At 35.6% G+C, this 12,699-nt stretch overlaps 1 protein-coding gene across 1 annotated transcript; it reads right to left on the reverse strand.

Annotated features, from left to right (window-relative positions):
* Positions 1 to 2,132: 2,132 nt before the first annotated feature.
* LOC145671758 (glutamate receptor ionotropic, delta-2-like) lies at positions 2,133 to 3,359 on the reverse strand. The gene has a single exon (XM_081740964.1). It carries the CDS (start codon positions 3,357 to 3,359, stop codon positions 2,133 to 2,135), a length of 1,227 nt encoding a protein of 408 aa, XP_081597090.1.
* Between the last annotated feature and the right edge of the window lie 9,340 nt (positions 3,360 to 12,699).

Genomic DNA, 12,699 nt, shown 5'->3' on the forward strand with positions numbered 1-12,699 from the left:
AACTTCCTTACTTTTTCGCCCATATAGTTAATATTTTTCATATTCGAAGCTGATTTTTTTCCCTACGTGCTATGTGAAACTTAAACATTGATATTAAAACATTTTAAATCTGTCGGTAAACAACATATTATCCGATTCGAGTGAAATCCACACTACAGAATGTATATTTCTGGAGGGCACGCTGATCTTAGTTTCAAATTTCCAGCACGCCGGTCACTGTAAACGGAAAGATAATTGTAGTGTCTATAGAGAACATGCTGCTAGTAGTGTGAAGCCTGTCCGTATAAGATGAGTGTAGTTAAATGTAGATCATTTCCAGGACAGCACTAGTGAACGTCTATTATACAAATTAAGTGTCTTCGAGCGTTGCAATATACGAAGCAGCGAAAGGTCAGATGACCACTTAGTTGGATTTCTGCCCGCGTGTCATGTCTTGTCAGTGATACATATATCGTATACACAATGGAAGACACAGTGTTCCAATAGCCGACTTGCTCTCTTCAATACCTACGTGAATTACCAAAAAACTCTTGGAAGGATAGACCATTCAGGCTGCTCTAACTGACAGAACATCGACCATTACTTAAATCAGAGCCGTAATGGTAACGCTGAACACTAAACACAGTAAGTGCAGAACACTAAATAATCAAATGTTCAATAATGATGTATCATCCTGCGTATCAATTACACTTTATGCTTTATGATCACCTGCAACGTTTTCGGTGGTATCGGCACTTAACATTTAGCATTCGCGGTATCGAGGCTATAGTGACAAGAAGAATGGAGGGAAGTAGTGTTCAGCGATAAGAGTAGTTTTTATCTTAGACACAGAGATGGTTCTGTGCGCGAATCTAAATTTGCATATGAGACAGGAAATTAAGCGTGTTCTCATTTGTTATATAAGCATTCCACTTCACTTCCTGGTATATGATAAAAGAAGTGGAAGTAAGCTACATATCCTGTTTATCTCTGGTCTTCAATCACGGAAGTGTGCTTAAAAGGCATACAAAAGTGATGTCGTCAACCCTGTCCTCCGACTTTATCTGAATACTACTTATCTATCTACCAGCAGAGTACTTCGTGTGCTCTACTTGGTATATGCCTTCTAACCTTTTAGGGTTATGGGCCAAAGCCTTATCAAGCATGGACGACGCCTCACCACCAGCTCTGAAAATGAGTATATTCCATGACAGATACAGCGTACAGCACATGACAGATTACGCGTCCGAACAGTTGTATGGTCACTTGAGTTGATTACATGTTCTATTAAGACAAGTATTGTAACTTGATAAGGATGTTCCATGATGGGAATAGTACTACCTGCCATGGCATTCTTGTATACCAACTGTGCCTCAAATCCGCGAATTGTTATTATGTGTTCTTTAATCTAGTTGTGTCAGTGTAATTCTATAGTCCTCATATATTTTTTTATCCAATGTAGTATTAAGTCTCTGTAAGAACAGTGAGAATTTCAAGTCGTGACCAAGGAAGAAGAATTTCCTTCGGGACACCTTCCTTCTCGGGCTCAATCTGAGTTACGAGTATTTTCGTAGTGCTACTTTCATACCTTATTTATTCAAAGACCTCCGGGAGAAGTAATTTGAAATAATCACTGTGGAAGAAGCCTTATAATGACTCTTAATATTGCAATTTCTTTGCGATTCTAGTTTATTTCATTTCCTTTTTAATGTCCAAAATACACACTTATATGATACAAGTCAATGTATTCTTTTCATCATCTTAAGTTGCGTTTCGTTCGTTAAAGACTCATTTCCATCTTAGTTTATATATTGTCGAAGCAGATTCTTCTTAAAAACCTTTCTATTTCCATTGAATTTACCTCTGTGTGCTCTTTCCTTTAATGTTAACCTTTTCTATCCTTTCTGGTGCCACTTTTATATCTATTGTATATACATTTCCACTTCTTAATTTGCAGTTCAACTTTCAACGCATTTCTTTACGTTCTTCAGAGAAACTTGTGTTTCCAAACTTTTCTTTCCCTAGCTTTCCAAAGTTTCTCCCCCATAAACATAGTTGCAGAAATCGTAATTTTATTTACGTCTAATATCACCTATTGCATATTTTAGATTTTCCACCTTCTATAAGTACTATAGTGCAAATTTCTTTGTTTTCTAATGACATGTTCTCCTTAGCTTTTGTAAAGAAACTTCCAAAATAAATACAATCAAACTGAAAGAAATGCCAACTATATACATAAAAAAGGCAGCTTGAACATGGTATAAACTTAGGGAAATGTCTGTTTTATAATTGATTAAAACGTTCTTTGATAACGTGACACTATTTGTGGTACCACTCTTCCATTTGTCAATTAAACCTGCTTCCCACAACCTCTCAATAACAGCATTTATTCGTGGTGTGTATGGCGAGTGTTTAGTGAGAATAAATGATCCCCACACAGACCCTACCCGTTGTTTTGAAACATGCAATAAATGCTCTCCTTCGTCAGTCACATACACTTTCTGTTCCTGTGATAATGTTGTTTCAAGTCCAAAATATACAGAATCCCTATCGTAAGCTATTTGACGTATTTTCTCAAACGGATCAGCTATTTCTTCGCTCCTTGATGATAATATTTGCAGCGCTGGGTAATCATACGATTTCATAAGTGCAAGGAACTGAGGAAGGCTTGCCACAGTTAGACCAGAGTTAACAATATCTTGAAAGGTATCTAAATCTCTTTCGTAGTGTGGATATAACATAAAACTCAACAATGATCCCTGGTACAACGAAGTAATCAGAACTGTTCCTATAAGGTAAAAAAGAAATAATATTTTCAACATTCCCTTCTTAGGAATAAATTTTACCGTACCTTGTACATAAATGGAAAATATGTACAAAACACGATCTATAACATATGAAAACGACATTTTCCGCAACATTATCCACTGTGTAAAAATGTCAGATGCGAAACTGTATATTAGCATGATGTACACAGAAAGCCAAATTGCTAGATCAAATGGTTGAATGAAACACATCCATTGAGGAATTCTGCGAGCTTTCGGAGAGATGAAAACAAATCCACTAAAATAGAATACTACGCTGTAGTCAAGGATTTGGTATCTATGAAAGAACATCATCATTGGGAAAGGACAAATGTCTGAAAATTGTGATATAACTTCTCCTAAAGGCCCTACCCAAGTTCCATTTGAGAGTTGTCTATTCACTGTTCGTGGCAGATATTTTTCAACAAGAATTGGAGTAAAATTCATGCTGTGTTTCACTGCTTCGAACACTTTTCCAGAAAACCCAGAATATTCTATTTTATCATTTTTCATTTGCTTTAACCAAATGTAAGGCAGTACGTTATAAACACTGACGCGAAGACGGTAGCCATTCATATTCTCCGTAACGTCTACAAATAATTCCCTTTCTAACCTGTTCCTTGTTCCTCCAACTTTTAACTTACCGTTGAGTTTAACTTTCTTGTATTTTTGAGTGAAAGGATTGTAGGAAACTAACCATTGAGTATCATTTATGTCGATATCATCACTTCGCTTCTCATGGTTTTCTCTCAGAATGACTTGGGTATTTAAAATTCTTTGTCGCCAAAATATTTTCAACACTTCTTGTACGCGTGTTATGCTTACTATTTCATTTACGAAATCCACATAAATCTTGGCTCTTCCATTCCAACAAAATAATAATCTAGCCTTGCAAATCACTCCGTCAATGTTACTGTCATATTTTAGTAAAAAAAGAAAATGTGTGCCTTCCCCTCTCGCAAACCGATTTTCAACGAAAGAAGATGGTAATGGGTTTCTAATGTTCTGAAGCACTACCAGTGTATTGCATTCATTTAACATTTTACAGATTAATGTAATTATAGCATTTGAGTATGAAGTTTCGTAAATAATAACTATATGTTGGGAAAATTCTAATTCGTGAGTACATAAATGGTTAATAAATGGTGTATATGTTCTGGAAATTTTGTTATTAATCAAAGGTTTTTCATGCTTCAAAATATTAGCTTCTAGAAACTGGAAAGTTGTAATTGCCACAATGTATACATGTTGAATGCTGACCATGTTGGTTGTCGAAACCAAACAAAACTTGCGAGCAATATCTGAAAAGTAAAAGAAATGTATATACAAACAATATTTAACTCGGCAAGATTAAAGTCATATTAAAGCATTAAACTATTGAAAAACATCATTCTACTTAGAGATTTCTGTAATTACTGAATTTCCTTTAAGCTTCCAAGCTATCGACTCTCCCCTGGAGTCTTGGTCACGGAGGTTAAAAACAGGAAGAAAAAATGGATGTTTCCGAATTTTATTCCTTGATGTTTCTATTCTTTTCCTTCTTGTTTTTAATCTCCGTGACCAAGACACCAGGGGAGAGTCGAAAGTTAGGAACTCTAGACATTTAGGAATTACAGAAATCTGTAAGTAGAATCCCTGAGCATGGTTTTGCAATGTTTATATTCAAAAAGAACTCAAACAGTAATTATATAAAATTACCTGTATAATATAAATTAGTTCTCAAACATATAAGTTTATACCGAAACAATATATAAATAAATATTCTTGCAAGAGATGCATACTGCGGTTTCGTTGGCAAGGCATCTGTCTACCATATGGGGACCGGGGATTCTAACTAACTAACTCTATGGCCTATGGAACCCGGAATTCAATGCCGCGCTCACAAAAGCTCTCCACTGAATTCTATCCTTAGCTAACTGCATCCAGTTTCCACTTTTTATTCCAATCTCTGCAATATCTATCTTAATATTGTCCTCCCATCTGCGCCTAGGTCTTCATAATGGTCGTTTTCCGATTGGTCTTCCAGTCAAGACTTTGAAAGCGTCTCTACTTTCTTTCATTCTAGCTACATGACCCGCTCACCTAAGCCTCCTAGACTTGTCGACTCTAACAATGTTGGGTAAACCATATAAATTATGTGTGTAGTCCAGTTGCAAAACTCGTTATGTCCTTACTAAGCAATTTTTCAGAAACCGCAAAAAACGGTCATTTTTATATGAAAGTGAATAGAGCAATTTTCTTTTTTTCTAAAGTTGAGTCATATTAATGCGCATTTGAGGACAAGACCCGGTAAAAAATGACTAATACTGTACAAAGTTATTAAAGAAAAACGTTTGGGCATAACGTTGTTTGCAACAGTATTGTGGACAGAACGAGTTCTGCAACAGTATGGACATAACGAGTTTTGATTCACTACACCTAATGTACATAAAAATTGGCATTTTTTAGTTAAATGTTGTTAACAAGGTATTGGAATAAAGTGTAATCAAGAAAAAATAATAAAGACTGATTAATTTCACACAGTCGTGTTTTGTTTATACAAAATATTGAAATAAGAAAGAATGTAACAAGAATCTTATAATGAGTTGTGCATCATACAACAAGTCCGTCATTTTCGTCATTCAAGTCACCAACATCAGATTCGATAGCAGGTGTTTCCATCAAATGTTCTTGCTCCTCAAAAGTTTCCGTGAAGAAAGTAAGAGTTTCTTGTTCATTCCAAGAATCACTGTAGTGTTTACTTAACAATGTCTTAATGTATTTTATTTTGGATTTTTTCAAGCAGACGCCTTTACCCAGAACTGTTGGTTGGATGTATCCGATAACTTTACCACGTTTCAAAATGCTCCTGCCTTCTCCAAAATCAATGTTGTAGTTCATTTCCCCTGTAATCGTGCAATTCCCTTTTGCCGTTTTTCTTACGACAACTCGTTTACAACGTTGAAGTTTGAAATGCCATTGGCTGTTATCTTTCAAAACCTGAGATACGGACTTTTTCCAGCCAAGAACTTGGCAGTCTTTTCCCAAACGGTAAATCGTGACATGATTTTTGAATAGTTTCAAATAATCTTCATCGGTAATTAATGTAGCATGCTTCTTTACAGCGGGCTCAATGTGGGCAAAGACCCTGTCGGGCGGTATAAAAGAATGACACACAACCGGGAAAATCAAGGTTATATCCTTCAAGTTAGCAGGTGCATCCTCGCTTAAAAATTTCCATAGCATTCCTACTAATACCTTATTTTTATTTTGCCCACCGCAACCATCTGCAATAAGTTTTATGCTGCTGTAACTTCTCAAATTGGTAGACATTAATCGATGATATAAAGCTGATGCTATTTGGTTCGACCCCTTGGGATACTCATTTTCAAGCCAAACATAAGAAAATGTTTTGTCTTTACTTTGCAGAATTTTGAAACTTCCCTAACACACTGTAAAGCTGTACAAATAAAGTTGACGCATGTAATACGCAGCCTGATCTGGGATTTTGGGAATGGGCTGATTTTTTTGACAATCAAAACTGAACATTATTTCATTATCGTTCAAATTACGAGCATGCTCGTAAAATGCCTCTGCCTTCATTTTATGAACATTAAGTTCCGACCTGATGTTTTCTTTCTGACTTGCATTTCTACAAGATTTAATTTTCTCGTTCAATGACAAACACCGTGAACAAACGTCGGTTGCTGGTGATCCAAAGTGGCAATGTAGAATTACCAACTTCTGACCTTATAGTTTAGAAAATAAGGAAAAAGTCTTTCGCCTTGACGAACGAACTTTAAGCACTTTGATCCAGTATAATCTAGATAACATAACAATAGCATTGCACAAAACGAATTATGTTCTAGTATTATAGTCGACATAACGGCTTGTGAAGCAGTACAGACGATGGACAAAACGAGTTTTGCAACAGTTCAAACTCTTTGAGGCTACTTTTCTATGGGATAAAATGAAAATTACAACGATTTGATTTTCTCATAATGTGCGTAACGGTTAAAAGAATATGGTGATGCTGAAATCTCATTAAAAAAGATCGACATAACGAGTTTTGCAACTCGACTACTCTTGTAGTTCCTCGTTATGAAGTTTCCGGCATTCCCCATTCCTGTTTCTCTTGGGTCCGAATATTCGTCTCAGGATCTTATTCTCAAATACTTTCAGTCTATGTTCTTCCCTCAGAGTAAGTGACCATGTTTCGCAGCCATACAGTACAACAGGCATGATTATCGTTTTGTATATTTAAAGCTTCAAATTCCTCGACAGAATTCGCGACTACAAGAAATTTTGAACAGAATAGTAACACGAATTCCCTGCTTTTAGTCGACATTTAATTTCTCCGTGAATATGATTTTTCTCTGTTAATATTGATCCTAAATATTTGAACCTATCCACTTTATCAAAAGTATTATTTAATATTTTAACGCATCCATAATTTGCTGTATTCCGGTCTGATTGCTATCTTTGATTTTCCTTATAGCGTATTCCAACACAAAATTGAATTATAATGGCGACAATGCATCTCCTTGTTTCAGGCCGTTTTCAACTGAAAGCTCGTGGCCAAAAAGTTTCTTACCCGGACTTTACTTTGGGATTCATTTAAACGTATCCTACTTAATCTAATTAGCTTTCTTGGTATTTCAAGTTATGTAAGAACGTTGTACAATGTTTCTCTCCTAACTGAGTCGTGGGCCTTGCTAAAATCGATGAATAGTTGATGTACCGGGGTATTGTATTCCCACTATTTTTCGAGTATTTGGCGAATGGTAAATATTTGGTCGATAGTTGATCGATTTCGTCTAAATCCGCAAATCTCCAATAATTTCATCTGCGCATGGGGTCAGTCTTGCTAATAGAAGGGGATTCATCTGGGCAATTCATTTTTGTAGAAAGAAGAACTTGCACTTAATACATAACAGATTGAAAGATGATTCGTAAATTGTACTATATGTTTGTATATAATTATATTACAGTTATTTCATCTTCATTTTACTATTGAACTTCGAATTAAAATACACTAATTCTCGAAACGGAAAAGTTATACAGAAATTATGAATACTACTAGATATACAGTACTAAGAATGTTTAATAATACTGAATATCTGGAAGGTTTAATTTTATTGCCATCCTTGCTTGTCTAGTGGTAGCGATTCTGCCTTTGGATAATCCCGGGTTCGATTTCTGGTGGGAGAGCACAAAAAATTGATTTCACCATCAATCATGCTTGTTAATCATCTGTTTTTGATCCTATCGAACTATCGTGAAACGTTTAGTTAAAAAAATATTGATTGGAAAGTTGGTGAGAAACAAACCAAAGACATTGAATATTGTAAATGCTGCATAGCAACATATACCAGGAATTAAGTTCCATTTGTGGAATATAAGGAAAAATAATGGCAAAATTAAGCAGATCATACCCATAGAACGTAAGAGCCCCTATGTGACCATTTATTTAACGCTCCCCTCTTCTCTCAGCTAGACTTCTGCATCACTACTCATTTACAGACTACCAACATTAAGTTGGAAAATTATTTACTTCAGTTATGAGTTCATTGAAGAAATTAAAAATTAACTGAATACACAATGCATAAAATCAAATGTGCTAATTAAAAAAAAAATGGTAAACATCGAAAATAATCCCTATAGTTAATAACCTCTGAAAAATATCATACGTTTTATCAGACAAAACGTATGATAGGAACTCATAAAAATCTCTACAGTTTAATATCCCGGGTTCTATTCCCGGTTGGGGTACTCGGTCGAAAAAAGTGTAAAAGGTTTTCCAGGCCAGCCATCTTGAGTGAGGTTATCATGGGTTTTCTTTATTCACACCAGGTGAATGCCGGGATGGTACCTAACTTATAAGTCCCAGGCCGCTTCCTTCCTTCCCAAATCCTTCCTTCCTTCCCTTTCCCCGGACAATGTGATCGCCGAGAGACGTCATCCCTCACACGTGACGGTATAACATGGCCATAGATATGGAAAGCCCAGAAATCTAATTCCTAAATCCTTAAAAAAAAATTTAAAAAAACTACAGTTCCCATTGAAAAAATGTAAGAGAATGGAACAATTTAGTCTGTCAACAATGTGGTAAAAAGTGGAAACCCATCTATTTAATAAGCTGAACTTATGGATACTCTTTTCTTGCATTTGCGAATTCATTTTTTACTTCTTCGAAATCGAGACTGACTGTTATGCCTGATTCTATAGCGAACAGAGACCGCGGTGGCTCAGTGGTAGAGCGTTCACCTCTGGTGCGTGGGATCCCTGGTTTGATCCGAACTGGCGTCAAGTGAACTTTGTGGTGGACAAACATCGTGCGTGTACGTTTCCTCTGGGTTCTCCTGTTTCCGCCACTTTCTTCATTCCACCATTTCATTTATTTTTCATCATCACCATCTCTTTAGCCTAACCGGCATAAGCGTCGGACGAAAATCTCAAAGGTTTCACTTTATTTTTTTCTATAGCGAGCATTCCGAGATTGTCCAGACGTTCTTGATTCGGTATTGAAAATGAACTTTAAGCAGAAGAGCTTGTTGGTGAAGTACAGTTGTAAATCTTGAGTTCTGAATGCTGTGGGTCATTTGAGTAGACATCACTAATTTCCTTTCAAGTCAATATTCGATAGAAAATGAAAAGAACAACTGACTTGTCACTATCCTGTTTCCTCGTATACAACAACTTTAAGAATGGATACATTCTTCATCAAAGCTGCATTATGTCATGGCTCTAAGTTCCTCTGCATCATCATAAATTTGAGTAGCTTGTAGTTCGGTGCTATTTGAAAGAAATGGAAATATTAAACTACATTCTCTTTAATTTAATTTACGGAAGTTTACCCTCTTCCATAACTAATTCTGAAAAATTTGTACCATCTCTTAGAATATATCCTGAATTCACATAATTTATTCTGTATTTTGATTGTTGTTCACATCTCATTCTCATCTTTGAGTCAATATGATTTTATTTCTTCTTCAAGTCTTCCTGGTTTCGCTTCAGGGTTGAGATAATTCGTTATGAAATATCTTATATTTAATTTGACGCATTGACTTTGAAGTCTCAACAGCTTAAAACATTGAACTGATTTCGGACATCTCATCTTAATAATTTTCTTTTCAGCTGAATCCCTGTAAATGAGGGAATAGCTAAAGCTCGGTTTAAAACACAGAGGACGTTATGCAAAGTCGTTTTGACGTATGATTAGCATCAAACTATAGCCCTGACTACTACAGGAAACATGTGTTAGTCCAACTCTTTAGTATGGCACTAATCACGCGTTAGAACGACTCTGCATAAAGCCAAGAATGTTTTACGTCTTTCAACAGTGGAAACGCAGCACACGTCAGCTTGCAATTATTTTAATTAATTTGCTAAATTGCAATATAGTATAATCCTACATTGATATAATAAATTAGTGTCTTTCTAAGAAGATTCTCAGCTTTATATCTAACTCTAGTGTAGAAAACAGCTCACCAATATGTATCCAAGCTTTCACAGGTATCCTAATGTGGACATTGTCTAGCTGTTGACAGTGGTTTCAATGCCATACTAGCAGAATGGAAAAATGTTTTCAAGGTGTTCCACCTCTGTAGAATCTATATCCGATTCCGAAATGAACATTATTTTGCAGTTGGCCGGTTTACTCATTATATACGTGCTCATCTGAAAGGAAAGTAGTGCATTAATAGAATCATCATCATTATTATAGGTATTCTGCCATGTTTGGCAGGTCACTTGCCGCAACTGAGAAGCTTCCATGCCCACGGTCTTCCGCTAGTTGTCATACTACTTGCGACAGTCTTATGTGCGACAGGAACTGTTAACTGTCCTATGAGCGACCGATTCGATCTGTCAACTAGTATATGAGTCACCGATTCGTTCATACAAAGATAACAAAAGAAGTTACGGTTCCCTCTTCTTTGACTTCTTGTACGCTAGTGTGATTTAAAACCTAACAAAATGTACTATGAAAAATTTACGTTCCCTGAGGTCTCATTTCAAAAACATGGAGTATCCAAAGAAATTATTACACAAGTTACAAATCTCTCGCAGGACTTAATAGTTCATCTTGCTATAAGGGATTATATCAGATTGCTATACAGGCTTTTAAGTATATGTCTAAACAAGGGGGAAGGAGAATTAAGCAATTTGTTTACGTTTTGGTAGCTTACAACAAAGAGGGAAGATAATTTAAAGGATTTGTTTACGTTTTGGATCGATTATAGTGTACTGCATTGTATTTGGTGGGATTGGTTGGGAACAGCTAATCAGATGTAAGGGGTCTCAAAAGTTGTCTTTTATCACTCAAATATTTTTCTCATTTTATTTTAAGTCTAATGTATTAACTTCCAGAGAGAGTGCAAATAAAAACATTAAATTGGAGGCAAGTGTATATTAAAATTTTCAGTGCTCTATACTACTACTACTACCAATAATAATAATAATAATAGTAATAATAATAATATTAATAATAATAGTCATAGGAAGTCTAAAAAATGGATACTTGGCGAAACTGTTACAAGTTTAAGTTTTCCAAAATAAAATATATTGCTTTGCTTACATGATGGGAGAGTCCCACAAGTTGTAGCTAAAATCTGATTGCCACATAGCACATCTGATAGAGCATCATGAGAAATGAACATGAGCAAAATTTAAGGTGCTATGGACCAGAAGGATAGAAGCTACGGGGATTCAAAATTCGAATATAAAAAAAAAATGAATTATGTACCTTTAAAGTAAATATCTTGGAAACCCTTAAAGCAATCAAAACAAAAGTTGCACAATTTAATGAGAACAAAATGCAAAATGCCCTATCGAAAACCACAAACAGTGTTGTCATAGATGAAGCACTGTTGCCAACTCAGCATAAAAAAATTTTGTTTCAAACAGTACTATATACAAGTGTTCAAAGATTTAAAACGCACTATTATCACTAAAGATATCAGTGAAGTGTATTGGTACAATGTTGGACACTGTTGGAACCACTGGCGGATCCACGGGGAGGGCGGAGGGGGCGACCGCCCCCTCCAAAGGTTTTTAAAAATTTACTTCCAGCATTCACCATTGGGAAGGTCTTTTCCTGACCTATCCAAACTGTGGGACAAACCTACCACAGTCAAATCAAAATGTGTGGTACTTAATAGTACTTAATACAGACATATTTGAAGTGTGACTACTTCTGTCCCTAGTTCCTTGAGGCGGTCACCATAAGCCCCAAAGGAGCGAGAATATGATTCACTCGTTGGACGAACAGCTGTAGGAAGGAGGGTAAAACTTTGAACTAAAAAGGTATATTTTAAAATTGTGTCCTAGAAAAAGGATTTGTGACGTAGGGTATCATTAAGGAAAGATTTTTTGGAAATTCGAAGAAAGGAAGGGGGAATGGTGTGGAAATTATTTTAATAAGGTGGCCATCTCTCCGAATCCCTTAATGTTAGAGACTTGAAATTTAAAATAAAATTTATTGGATTTCTTATTTAAAATAAATTTACAAGCGTTTCAACGTTTTTTGATACTTTGGTACAATGGAGAAAACAAGAGATGGGATGAAAAAGGGACATGGATTGCAATTATTATAGTAAGATATCAATATCTAAGAATCTTTGAAAGTTAGAAACATGGAATTTGGTACATGGACTTCCCACTTAAAATAATTCAACACGAATTTCAGCGCTTTTGATATTTTACCTAAAAGGGAAGAAAAAGAATGGGAAATATTATTATAAGATGTCCATATGTCAGGATCCCTTATGGTTAGAAATATGAAAGTTGGTAATTTGATTTTTTATTTAAAATAATTCAAAATGTATTTGAGCGGGTTTGTTTGCCACTTAACGTAGAAGGGAAGGAAAAGAGGTGGAGGTGGTTCACTAAAATGCCTTACGAGGTGTTTGAATTTCATGACAGAGTTTTAGCTCAA

The sequence above is a fragment of the Thermobia domestica genome, chromosome 15 (assembly GCF_964235325.1).
Source record: "Thermobia domestica chromosome 15, izTheDome1.hap1.1, whole genome shotgun sequence".
Classification (NCBI taxonomy): domain Eukaryota; kingdom Metazoa; phylum Arthropoda; class Insecta; order Zygentoma; family Lepismatidae; genus Thermobia; species Thermobia domestica.

Bases quoted from the DNA above. Each gene is read 5' to 3' on its own strand.
- LOC145671758 (XM_081740964.1), bottom strand. From the start codon at position 3,359: ATGAATGGCTACCGTCTTCGCGTCAGTGTTTATAACGTACTGCCTTAC.